This window comes from Agelaius phoeniceus, chromosome 25 (genome assembly GCF_051311805.1).
Source record: "Agelaius phoeniceus isolate bAgePho1 chromosome 25, bAgePho1.hap1, whole genome shotgun sequence".
Classification (NCBI taxonomy): Eukaryota; Metazoa; Chordata; class Aves; order Passeriformes; family Icteridae; genus Agelaius; species Agelaius phoeniceus.
Genome location: NC_135289.1, coordinates 3,916,936 through 3,930,330, shown reverse-complemented (window position 1 = coordinate 3,930,330; position 13,395 = coordinate 3,916,936). Strand labels below are relative to the sequence as shown.

General features: G+C 54.9%; 1 protein-coding gene across 2 annotated transcripts in view; it reads right to left on the bottom strand.

The window, feature by feature from the left end:
* The window catches only part of RASSF5 (Ras association domain family member 5), a 35,725-nt gene that overhangs the window by 5,052 nt on the left and 17,278 nt on the right, over positions 1-13,395 (bottom strand). Inside the window, exons 1-2 of one of the 2 annotated variants that reach the window (XM_077190685.1) lie at positions 10,227-10,719; positions 658-771 (exon numbers count right to left, since the gene is read on the bottom strand). In XM_077190685.1, coding sequence (XP_077046800.1) covers positions 658-771; positions 10,227-10,334 — 222 coding nt within the window. In that variant the 5' untranslated portion in view covers positions 10,335-10,719. Of the gene's footprint in view, positions 1-657; positions 772-10,226; positions 10,720-13,395 lie in introns of those variants that run through there. The other variant, XM_054648730.2, reaches the window with a different exon arrangement.

Here is a 13,395-nt window from a genome sequence, read left to right as displayed (position 1 = left end):
CTTTGTTCTGTTGGAGCTGGTGCTGCATTCAGAGGCCTGTGGGCCAGAATAAAGCTCTGGATCCAAGCCCTCCATCAGAACCGACTCCTTTTCCTTCACCTCGCCTTGAAGCCTCTCCACCAGAGGTAAACCTGAGCTCCTGCACGCCTGGACTTGTCTCTAGCACCCAGCTGCAGCATCCAGCCAGCCAAAGGTGTCTCTGAGGTGAAACCACCTCACATCCAGCCAGCCAAAGGTGTCTCTGAGGTGAAACCACCACGCATCCAGCCAGCCAAAGGTGTCTCTGAGGTAAAACCACCTCACATCCATCCAGCCAAAGGTGTCTCTCAGGTGAAACCACCACAGCTGCCACCCTTGGTCAAGCAGCAAGGGCCAGGTGAGCCCAGGCAGGTTCCATCAGACAAAATTGGTATTTAATTCCAATTTATTGGCGCCCAACGTGGGGCACGAACCCACAACCCTGAGATCAAGAGTCTCACGCTCTACTGGGAGCTGTCACCTGGAGTGTCAGTGACACTGGGAAGGCCAGCAGGAGGAAAAGCAGCTTGCCAGCCACCCTCACCCCAGTGCCACCTTCCCCACAGGCTGGCCCCATTCAGGGCCCACAGGAACCAGCCCCAGTCTGTGTGTGTGAGGGGAAACCAGCCCAGCACGTACCAGTTTCATCAGCAGGCAGTTGGTGACCTTTGCATTGTACTTTTCAATCTTCTGTTTGATCTCCTGGACGGTTGGAGGCTCGGGTTTTTCTTCTTCTACGGTTTGTGTCACATTCTGCAATCAGAAGAGTGGGGCTTTAGCTGCTTTGTGTGTTGGGTAATGCTCCATCTGTTCAGCTCCTGAAAGCAGGAACAGATCCTGCTCAGATCCTGAGCACTGATGACGCAGGTGGGGACTGTCCCCAAATGGGCAGGATGCCACATCCCAACCCCAAACCACCTCTGACACCAGTGACAGGAAGTGGAGGCAACACAAAATGCAGCAGGTGGTGGCACGGAGCAGTAAAGCATCCCACTACAAACCAGGGCAAAAATCCAACCTTTAAAACCCACTTTGAAAGCAAAGCCACCTCCAGCTGCAAGCATTTATTTCCTTTTTGTAATGCAAGAAAAAAAATCCCATCCTATTTCCAGTATTCAAGGCTCTGACTCCTCAAAGTAATGCAAGAAAAAAAAAAATCCCATCCTATTTCCAGTATTCACAGCTCTGACTGCTCAAAACTCAAGCAGCTTCCAGTGGGCTCACCCAGGCAGAAGCTGGAGTTAAATCTCTCACTGCTCTTGTCCAAAGCTTGGGAAATTACAGCTCAGAGCAATAAAAGCACACAAGAGCAGCATGCTGGCTGTGTGACTGAATAAATCAGGCAGCCCAGGAATCCCAGCCCGCTGTCCCAGAAGGGGACAGAGGCTGCTGCTCACCCAGGTTTGGGGGAATTTCCTCCAAAACCAACGGGTCTGACCTGTAGGTGGGCTCTGCCTGAAGGCCAGCCATGGAAATGTCACTAATGAATAATCACAGAATCATTAAGGTCAGAAAAGGTCTCTGAGATTAAGCCCAGATGTCAACACAGCACCATGAAACCATGTCCCCAAGTGTCACGTTCCCAGCCTTTTGAACACTTCCAGGCATGGTGATTCCACCATTTCCCCTTTTCATGCAGAAACTTTCACTCTTATCCAATCCAAACCTCCCCTGGCTCCCCTCGAGGGCAGGTCTCCCACATCACTGCCTGCTTTATCTGCTCAATCTGCAGCAAACAAGGCTCTGTGTGCCTTGGGGAATGCTCAGTGGGCTGGATCTCCCTGCTCAGAGCTCTGCTGCCTCCCCAGAACTCACCGCCCTCCCCGGTGACAGCCTGCAAATGCATTTTGCCCAGATTTTATGTGGGCTTGCTCAGAAGCTGGCGTTAGCAGGGAGCAGGAAGCGTGAAGGGATGTGCCATCAAGGCTGGGAAGGCTCAGAATGAAAACTGCAACCTCTGAGAAGGAAAAAAAAGGGGAAAAAAAGGGAAAAAAAGGAAAAAAAAAAGGGGGAAAAAAAGGGGGGAAAAAAGGGGAAAAAAAAGCATCTTGGGTAGCAGAGCTTGTGTCTTCCCAGGCAGCCCCAGAGCACACAGGACAAGGACACTGTAAATAAGCCAATATTGCCCAAGGCTACCCTTGTTGTTTCTTTCAGGAGGAGAATCAAGCAGAGGACAAACTGAAAGCCTGGTTGCAATCTGGCAAGGCAGGGAAGGCTGGGACTGGGCAGCCCTGGGTTCACTGAGGCCATTCCCCAGTGACAGCTCAGGATTGCTCCATTTCCACCCCAGAGCAGCAAAGAGCTGGAGACCTCTGGGACCCCCTCCCCATGGAGCAGCTGTGACACTGGGGTGGCACCCAGGGGACAGCAGGGATGCTGGGGTGGCACCCAGAGGACAGCAGGGACACTGGGGTGGCACTCAGGGGACAGCAGGGACACTGGGGTGGCACCCAGGGGAGGGAGAGAGGCTTTAAACAGGGGCATGGAGGGACAGGACAAGGGGTGATGGCTTTGAACCAAAAGAGGGGAGATTTACATCAGATATTGGGCAGAAATCCTTCCCTGGCAGGGTGGGCAGGCCCTGGCAGCTGGGGCTGCCCCTGGATCCCTGGCAGTGCCCAAGGCCAGGCTGGAGCACCGTGGGACAGGGGAAGGTGTCCCTGCCATGGCAGGGGTGGGACTGGATGAGGTCCCTTCCCCCTAAACATTTCAGGTTCTTTCCAATCCAAAGCATTTTATGACAATAAAAGCAAAGCTTTCCTGGGATATTTGAGAACTGCACATAAAGTTTTTCACAGAAAGGGTGATAAAGTTCTGGAATGTTCTGCCCAGGGAGGTGGTGCAGTCCCCATCCCTGGGGGTGTTTAACAAAGCCTGGATGTGGCACTGGGTGCCAGGGTTCAGTTGAGGGGTTGGGGCTGGGTTGGACTCGATGATCTCTAAGATCTCTTCCAACCCAGTGATTCTGTGAATTCTGTGAAATATCCATTTATCAGAACTCCCCAGTCTGTCAGAGTCCTTTGGCTCACACTGCACCAAGTTTTGGTGTCTCACAGGTGCTGGGCTGGCAGGGGAGTCTTTAAAAATCATCTTTAGAAACCATGCTGAGGGTTGAGATTCTGAAAGTAGCGTGATGGAAAAGGAAAAAAAAAAAAAAAGAAAAGCAACAAAAACCCCACACCCCTTCCCTATAAGTTAACAGAAGATGAACTCTCAGAAAGCCTCCACTTCCTCATGTCACCCATGCCACAGCACTGAGACAGGCACAGCTGTGCTGCCCCTCACCAAACACGCAGGGAGGGAGGGCAGGGGACCCTGGGACTGTCCCCTCCTGCACAGAGAGAGCTGGAGCTGCAGGGCTGAGGGCACCACAGCATCAGCCATGGCACAAACACAACCCGGCACAGAGAGAGTCCATCCACCATCCATCCAACCATCCATCCATCCATGGATCCATCCATCCATCCATCCATCATCCATGGATCCATCCATCCATCCATCCATCCATCCATCCATCCTCCATCCATCCATCATCCATCCATGAATCCATCCATCCATCCATCATCCATCCATCCATCCATCCATCATCCATCCATCCATCCATCCATCCATCCATCCATCCATCCATCCATCCTCCATCATCCATCCATGGATCCATGGATCCATCCATCCATCCATCATCCATCCATCCATCCATCCCTCCATCCATCCATCATCCATCCATGAATCCATCCATCCATCCATCCATCATCCATCCATCCATGCATCCTCCGTCCATCCATCCATGCATCCATCCATCTTTTGAACACTTGCAGGGATGGTGATTCCACCATTTCCCTTTCATAAAGAAATTTTCACTGCTATCCAGTCCAAGCCTCCCCTGGCTCCATCCATCCATCCACCCATCCATCACCATCCATCCATCCATCCCTCCATCCCCCATCCATCCATCCATCCCCCATCCATCCATCCATCCATCCATCCATCCATCCATCCATCCCTCCATCCCCCATCCATCCATCCATCCATCCATCCATCCATCCATCCCTCCCTCCCTCCCTCCCTCCATGGCCAAAGCGAGCCCAGCAGCTCTGTCTGTCCCTGTCACTGCAGTTTTTCTCTCCCAGGTCCCTCCCCTGGTGACGTTCCCAGCCCAGGGCCAGTGCCAGCAGTTCAGAGCAGCTCGGTTTCCATGGAGGGGCACGGCACAGCAGGGCAGCAGGAGTCCCAGGGCCCCACAGCAGGCACACAGCACATGAGGAGGGTTTTGGCTGCCAACAAACCCAAAGCACTCCCAGCAGGAGGGGGCTGGCTCAGGAGCACGTCATTGGTGTCACACAATGTCACCGGTGTCACACCATGTCACCAATGTCACCACACACTCCAGCTCTGCCCAGCTCTGCCATCCTGCCTTCCCCACCCTGGGCAGCCCAGGGGTACCTGCAGCCTGCCCAGCTCCTCTTCCTCCCACACCCTCCCACTCCAGGGAAAGAAAGTTCTGGTAATTTCTGTCATGAATGCATCCCACCATGGTCACAGTGTCCCGATGAAACCTGGGGACACACGGTGAAGTCATGGGAGAAAAATGAAGGCAAACTCCAGCAGCTGTCCCAGAGGACCCAGAGTGGGGCCACCCCAGCTCCAGGAGCTGTTTAAGGATGGGGGAGCCCTTAAGGGCACTGGGGATCCAAGGGCTCAACCCCTTACTTCTTCTTGCAGCTCATGTGATGCTCAGGCCAGGCAACACCACGAGCCCCCCAAGCAGGGATCATCCATCCATCCCTGTCCTGCACACCTAAATATTCTGTTTTTCTGCTTCCAGACCCAAACCAGGCCAGCAGCACCAATCCTGTGCTGCAGGAGCCCTGGGAAGAGCAGCCACAGCCTGGGAAGAGAAGCACTGCAGTGCATGGCCAGATCTGACACTTGTTGCTCCTCACAAATCACCCCCAACCTCCGGTTGTGCAAAGTTTCTGCTGCAGAATCTGCAACTCTCCCCAAAGGAAGAAAAACAGAAGCTTTAACCATAAACGGTTGCCACATTTCCTGTTGTACAGGGGCAGCATGAAATGAGCTGGTAACAAAAACCTCATCTCTGATCTGCACCTCAGCCCTGCTGGGCCTGCAGCTTTCCTGCATGGAAAACAGGGATGGGCCAGCTCAGGCAGCCTTGGGGACACCTGGGCAGTGGCCTCAGCACAGGACACTGGTGTGGCAGCCAGAGGAAAGGGCACAGGACATTGATGTGGTAACCAGAATGGGCACAGGACATTGGTGTGGCAGAGAGAGGGACAGGACATTGGTGTGGCACCCAAAGGAACCAGCACAGGACATTGGTGTGGCACCCAAAGGAACCAGCACAGGACACTGGTGTGGCAGCCAGAGGACAGGCACAGGACATTGGTGTGGCAGCCAGAGGGACAGGGACAGGACATTGGTGTGGCAGCCAGAGGAACCAGCACAGGACATTGGTGTGGCACCCAAAGGAACCAGCACAGGACATTGGTGGGGCAGAGAGAGGGACAGGGACAGGACATTGGTGTGGCACCCAAAGGAACCAGCACAGGACACTGGTGTGGCAGCCAGAGGACAGGCACAGGACATTGGTGTGGCAGCCAGAGGGATGGACACAGGACACTGGTGTGGCACCCAAAGGAACCAGCACAGGACATTGGTGTGGCACCCAAAGGAACCAGCCCAGGACATTGGTGTGGCAGCCAGAGGAACCAGCACAGGACATTGGTGTGGCACTCAAAGGAACCAGCACAGGACACTGGTGTGGCACCCAGAGGAACCAGCACAGGACATTGGTGTGGCAGCCAGAGGAAAGGGGACCCAGAGCAGCCCAGGACCCGCTGTGCCCTCCCCTGCCCTCCCCAACCCACATTGCTGCTCAGCTGTAAGAAATCCCCATTGTAAGGAGTGATGCAGCCGCAGCTGGCACTTGGGCTAATGCTCCACGGGACAAAGGCTGCCCGGGCCGGGGACAGGACCCGTGGCACACAAAGCCCATGGCCCAGGGCTGGGCAGGATTCACCGCTCAGCCCCTCTGTGCGAGCCAGCACTCAGCTAATGAGCTGTAAACTCCTGCCAGGCTTTTATGGACAGCCCAGGGGTCACCGAGATGATGGTGATAGCTCTCAAAGGAGCTCTAAGCCAAGAGAGGCCACAAGGAAACCTCCTGTGACAGATGTTGCCATTTACAAGGATGCCAGGAGAAACACAGCCCACATTCAAAGAGCACCCTCCCCACAGCCTCTCACCTTCTCAAGTCAACTCCCAACTTAAAAACCTTTCAAAAGCAGCTGAGGCAGAAGCTCTGTACCACGCCGGGCTCCTGGTTTTGGGGATAACAGCTCCAGGTGGGACCCAGGAGCTGCTGTGTGGTCCCAGCCTGGAGGAGCAGCAGCTCAGGAACTGGGGCTGCACCAGAAAACCAGGCATGGGAAAGCAGCAGAGGGAGAAAGTCTGAGTGGACAGACAAAGGTGGACCAGACAAATCCCTGGAGCCAGGGCCACCATCCCTGCAGCCCCAGGGCCACCATCCCTGCAGCCCCAGGGCCACCATCCCTGGAGCCCAAGGGACACCATCCCTGCAGCTCCAGGAACTCCTCCCTGCAGCCCTAGGAACACCATCCCTGGAGCCTCAAAAACACCATCCCTGCTGCTCCAGGAACACCATCCCTGCAGCCCCTGGGCCACCATCCCTGCTGCTCCAGGGCCACCATCCTTAGAGCCCCAGGGCCACCACCCCTGCGGCTCCAGGGCCACCATCCCTGCAACCCCAGGGCCATCACCCCTGGAGCCAAAAGGACCCCATCCCTACAGCCCCAGGAACTCCTCTCTGCAGCCCCAGAGCCACCATCCCTGCAGCCCCAGAGTCACCATCCCTGCAGCCCCAGGGCCACCATCCCTGCCCTTCACCTCCAGCCAGTTCTCCTCCCCAGCTCTCTCATTAATGAATTTGCAGAGCAGAGCTCTGGGGATGGATCTGGCCCAGCATCACCACATTCTTGGCAGTCTGATCTCAGGCAGGGGTGGCCAAGTCCTCCCTGGTGTGCTTGGGCACAGCTCCATCCCCCTTTCCACCAGCCAGGCTGGGACAAACCAGAGCATTCCCAAAGCCAAGCTCTCCCTTTGGCTCCTCGTTCAGAGATCTCCTCTGAAGGGATTTTATGAGCTAGGCCATCAATCCTCAATTTTTCTGCTTATTAAGGAAAGATTTGTCTTAAAACACCAGCAAGCAAAGGCTGGAGAAGCACATCTGAGTGTCCCTGGCTGTGGAGCTGCAGCTCAGAGCAGCATCACCTGTGACACAAACACAGCCCAGCACAAGGGCTGGAAATGAATGTGAATGCTCCAGATTTCAGTCAGAAATGTCAGAACCAAGAGCTCAGATCTGTAAATCCAGCTGCAGCAGGGAGTGGTGGCAGCTCAGGGACACTGGGGACAGAGCTGTCACCAGAGCTGGGACATCTCTGCTCTCACAGAGCTCTCCAGCCCTGCACAACACCCAACACCCACTCCCAGGGTTCACAGCACTACATTGGAAAAGGATCCACTGCTCCAGCACAGACAGGCAGGGAGGAGAATCTTACAGGAGATCTGCACTGAAAAAATCCCCAAAAAACCTTAAACACCCCCAACATTTCCCTGCTTTTGAGAAACTCAGATGAGGTGCTGTGGTTTGCTTTGGGCGCTGTGGTTTGCTCTGGGGTTCAGAGGAAAAGGCAGCAGGCAGGGGAGAGGGATGGCTGCTGCATTTCAGAGAGGTTACAGCAAGTGAAGATGGGCTCAGTGTTTTGATTGCCATGGAGATTTCACTTAGAAACCGATTTTCCTGCCACATCTCAGCTCAGCACGGAGAGCTGACAAGGTCCTCCCAGGGAGCTGCATCTCGGGGGGCTCCAGGCTGGAGCTCCTCTGCATTGCAGCAGGCTGGCCATGCCCAGGCTGCCCAGCCAGCCCCAGCTGGCTCCCTGCACCCCACAAACCTGCCCCGAGCACCAGCCAGCTCTGGGGCTGTGGGGCAAGGCTGGGTGGGATCTTGGAGACCCCTTCGTCCAACCTTTGCTTGGGTTCTGCCCCTCCTGTGCTTCTCATTCCCTTGCCCCCTTCCCTCTCTCTCGTCAGCCACTGATGCAGAACTCCAGGAGGAATTTTGCAGAGTTTTAGGCAATCAGGCTTCAGGCAGAAGCCACTGAAGCCACTCAGCTGGAGAGGCCCAAAAATGCAAAGTAATGGATCTGCAGGGATGGGGTCACATCTGAGATCTAGACCAGCTCTCTGCTAATGAAGAGTGATTTCGCTGATGGTTCTGAAAATAAAAAGGAATTACAGCACTCCTAGAAAGAGGCTCTCCAGACTAATACAGTTGTTTCAATCAGAAAAATGGTTTCTGTAATCCTACAGATCAAATCCCACTCCCTTAAGTGGCCTGATGTCCCCTCCTACCCACCCACAGCTCATTTCCTCCCCAGAGATGTTTCCTGTGTCTTTCAGGACATTTATCTCTAAGTTATCCAGATTTCTCTTCCTCCTGCCCTGGGCTCAGCAATCACTCCTGGCACCCAGGCTGGACAATCAGCACCATTCCCAACCACATCCACCAGGAAAACTCACCCTGGGCTCTCAGCTGATGATTCCACCCCGTGGCCAGGAGCAGGTGGTGAAAGGCAGAGCTGTTGTCACACACAGCTCTTGCAGGGGTGGAAATGCTCCACATTCAATCATTACCACTTTAATAAGGTGCCAAGTTGAAAAGAGAGGGCAGGGAGTGAATCAACACCCGAGAGAGACATCAACCGCCACCACCTCTTCCTCCTGCAGAACCTGCACCACCACCAACCCCAAACAAGCCATGAACCCCCCCAGAACCATCCTCCACCAAGGCCTGAGCGTGGTTTCCACCTCTGTGAGAATCCACCTCCTCACACAGCCCCATTACACAACACCAGTTGGGCTCAGCTCAGTGTGGGGTTGTTTTCTTCATGCACAGCAACCATTTCCTCTCCACAGCACCAAACCCCTGAGAGGCTCCATCTTCTCTGGCAGCCTGAGCTCTGCCACCCACGCTGCTCACATCCAGGTGAGGAGCTGGGCACAAAGGGGCTGCAGCAGCCCCCGACTGCTCTGAGAGGGAGAAATCCCAAACAGCAACAGCCCAGGCTGATTTCCAGGGCTCCTCCAGGATGATCTGCAGTGCCCTGGCTCAGACGGAGCAGCTCTGGCTGCACCAGCACCCCAATCTCCTCCATCTCCTCCAGAAATGAATCATCAAATGACATTTAAGAACCAGCAGTACGTGTCTGTTAATCATAGCGAGAGGGAGCTGCTGGCTAGCGGGGAATATCCCATCTTAAACCCTTTCTGCAGAGAAATTCAGTAAAATTCCAGGCTGGCTGGAGCTCCCCCTCCAGAGCAGCTCCCCCTGCCCAAGCAGAGCCCTTGGAGCTGCTGCAGGAACCCCAAAGCACCTGCTGGGGGTTGCAGCTCTGCAGGTGCAAAAACAGCAGAGGCTGGACGGGAGCAGTCGGTGCTGGTGGTTTACAGGAGGATTTTCAGTGAAAAAAGCTTCTCCCTGGGCCAGATTTGATCTCTGCAGGGCTCTCGTTCCTGTGTGAAACTCCCACTTCTGCAGCAGCACCTTCTCCTTTTATGCTCAGCTCTAGTTGGGGCCCCAAAGTTCATGGCAAGGATTTTTAATTTTTTCATTTTCTTCTTTTTTAAGCAGACATTTAAAAACTGTGAAGCAGCGTTGCGAACGTTGCTGAGACACAAATCTCATCCTGGGTGCAACACTGCCCAGCCAAACCCTCTGTCCTTCTCCAAGGCAGGCACACACAGTAGCCTCAAGCTCCCAGAAAAGAACCACATTCACCACCGTGCTGATCAGCTCCCAGACTAATCCTGCCCTGAACTTTCCTATCCGCCCCACAGGTGCAATTTTCACCCTCGGTGCAGATTCTGCGAGGCCAAACCACAGATCCCCGCCGGGGAGCCTGACCCTAAAAAAAGATGAAAAAACACCCCGAGAGCAGCGTGGATCCCCGGGAAACGGGGAAACCCGGCTTGGAAAAGGCTGAAAAAACCCCGCAGCGTGCAGACCCCTCAGAGGAGAGGGCAGGACCCCCTCGTGGCCGGCAGCTCTGCCCTGACCCCGGTCCCAGCTCATTTTTGGTGCGGCATCCCCGGCATCCCCGCGTTACCTTGGCAGGGACCTTGCTGTGCGCGCTGCGGAAGAAGGAGGTTTTGGCCGTGAAAAAGCAATCCTCGAGGTCTTCATCCAAGCTGCAGTAGCCGCTGCTCATGGTCATGGGAGCCGGGGGGGCTCGGGGGGACCGAGGCGAGCCCCGCGCTCACATCCCCGGCTCGCCGCTCATCTGCGGCAGCTCCTTCTGCTCATCCTGCCCAGCTATTGCTGCTCGCCGGGGAACCCTTCCCTCGCCTCGCCTCGCCTCCTGCACCCGCCTCCCTGCGCAGCATGGAAGGGGCAGAGCTCCCGCTTCGCTCCGCTCCGCTCCCGGCTCGCTTCGGTTCGCTTCGGTTCGGTTCGGTTCGGTTCGCTCCTCTCGCCGCTCCCGGGGTGCCCGCGCAGCACCGGCAGCAGCGGCAGCATCGCCTCCCCTTCCTGCCCTCGCCTCTCACTGCCGCAGCCCGGCCACTTCCTCTTGCAGAATTCGTGGCCCCGCTCGTAATTTTGGCCCCGGCTCGCCTGGGAGCTCTGGCAGCACCGTGGAGAGGGAAAAGGCGGAGGCACGGAGGGCTGTGGGGGGCTCTGTGCCTGCCACAGCATCCCTGGGAGCTGCCGAGGCTCCAGCCGAGGGAATTGGGGTGGTGGGGATGCAGCTCAGACCCCCTCGGGGTGCCAGGAGCATCGCAAGGGGGTGTCTGTCCATCCTGCAGCGGGTTTCAGAGCAGCGGGAGGAATTTCAGCACCCAGCTTGAGACAGCTTTGACTGCAGCCCAGGAAGAAGCCTCAGCCCCGGGGTGAAGCTGTGACCTTCCTGCTTGGTGGAGATCACTGAGGTTTGTGGGGCCGGGCAGGAAAAGGGCTCTGCTCCCCACAGGGACACCTTCCACTGTGCCAGGGGCTCCCAGCCCTGCCCAGCCTGGCCTTGGGCACTGCCAGGGATCCAGGGGCAGCCACAGCTGTGCCAGGGCCTGCCCACCCTCACAGAGAGGAATTCCTCCCCAGTATCCCATCTCATCTCATCCTGCTCCTCCAGGGCTCCATCCTGCAGCTGATTTCAGAGCAGCAGGAGCAATTTCAACACCCAGCTTGAGGCAGCTCTGACTGCAGCCCAGGAAAAAGCTTCAGCTCCTGGGTGCTGCTTTTACAGCAGCTGTGGCCCTTCCTGCTTGGGGGAAATCACAGGGGAAGGACTCTGCTCCCCGCAGGATCCATGGCAGGGACACCTCCCACTGTCCCAGGTGCTCCCAGCCCTGCCCAGCCTGGCCAAGGGCACTGCCAGGGATCCAGGGCAGCCAGAGCTGCTCTCACCCTGTGCCAGGCCTGCCCACCCTCACTGGGAGGAATTTCTTCCCAATATCTCATCTCATCTTGCTCCTCCAGGGCTCCAAGACCTTCTCACAAGCCAGGGGGAGGTCTTGCAGCCCTGGAGGAGCAAGGTTTTGGCTTCCCACCCAGCACCAAAACCTCTCCTCCTGACACATTGCAGATGTTGCTCCAAACCCTTCCACAGCTGCAACTGCTGAAGAACTTCAATTGCTCCAAAGCTTGGAGAGCTCCGTGCCCACCACAGCAGCATCCCCTGAATGCCAATGGGGATGGAAAGACTGGCAACATCTGCATCCCAGAGAGAGGAAGGCAGGGATCCAAGTGCCTGATTTACAGAGGGAATAAATAAGCCCCGTTCTTATGGCAGCAGCTTGTCCCTGCAGCAGCACAGCCCCCTCTGCTCCACAGGGATAAATTTAGAGGAGAAAGAGGCTTAAATTGAGCATGTGCAACACCAGCAGAAAGTGAGGCTTGGGAGCAGCAGCACTGGGGTCTTCCACGAAGCCTCAGCCCAAAAGTTTCCCAGTGGAACCAGGGTGCAACCTCTGGATTCTCCAAGAATCCCTCATTTATTCCCTGCAGTCCCCCAGCCTGGGACATCAGCTCCATCAAAAATACAACAAAGCCAAATAAACCCAATGCCTTTGGCCCCTTTGTTCAGCAGCAGCTCCATGCAATGGTTCCCTGCACATCAGCCCCCCCAGACCCACAGAGAGACCCTGGTGCTCCTGGGAGGCAGATCTGGGACCCAAATGTAAAACACTCCTAAATACTGAACTGGATCAAAGCCCAAATTATTAATGCCTGGTATTACCTGGTAACAGTCTTTAAATAGGTGATATTAAAATAGTTATTTCTCTGGTGCTTCCACTTTGCTTAATTTTGATAATATGATTTAATGACTTCCAATTATGCCAGCTATTTAATTTTTTTAATGTGTTTTCAGGCCTCTTCCCCTCCTGCCAGTGTAATCAGGTATCCTGTTAGTCTCCTACTGGAATATTGACATTATTTTCCCTCCATCCTCCTCCTTTCCAGCAGCAAAACCTGCCTGGACCAACAGAAACCCTCCAGGAACGTGGCTGCCTGCTCAGATCAAGCAAAGCTGGCAATGATTTTTGCCTGATTATCCATAATGAATGATGGAGTTTTACTGCAGCCATTTACCCTCATTAACCCTCAAATCAGCCCAGGGAGCCCAGGATGCCCTGAGGATTCCGAGGTGTAATCCCCAAGCCTTGGGGATGGGCTGATGGATTTCTGGCTGCTGCTGGAATTGCAGGGACCCTTTTGTTTCCTTGGCCCAGGATGGCTGCCCCTCCCCAGGGTGACACTGGCAGGGTGATGGATGGCCACAAAGCACGGGCTCCCTGTTTGTGATTAGGGCCATCAATAACCCTGGCTGGGCTGAGGGCCCTGAAGGTGAAACGAGCCTCTCTCATTTCTCCAAGAGCCCAGCACTGCTGGGGCCTTGGATGTCACCCAGTGACATCCAAAGGAGGTGGAACCACACACAAATTTAAACTTCAGACACCTGGAAAAACCCACTCTGAGCCATTTGTGATGCATAATTCAGGAATATCAATCCCATCCCACTTCAGATGATTCCTCCTGATCATTTTATTCTGAGCAGCAGCTGCCCAGCAAAGGATGGATGAAAACCAAACCCCACACACCAAACAGAAACCCTACATTGCCTTCAGAAAAGTGCAAATTTCCATCTCCATTTCTGCATGTGTGCAGAAAAAAATAAAGAATTGAAATACTTGAGATAAGATAATAAATAAGAATTGAAAAAAATTAAGAATTGAAATAAGGCTGAAATTGGTATCCTTAGACTTGCATCTTTTCCAACC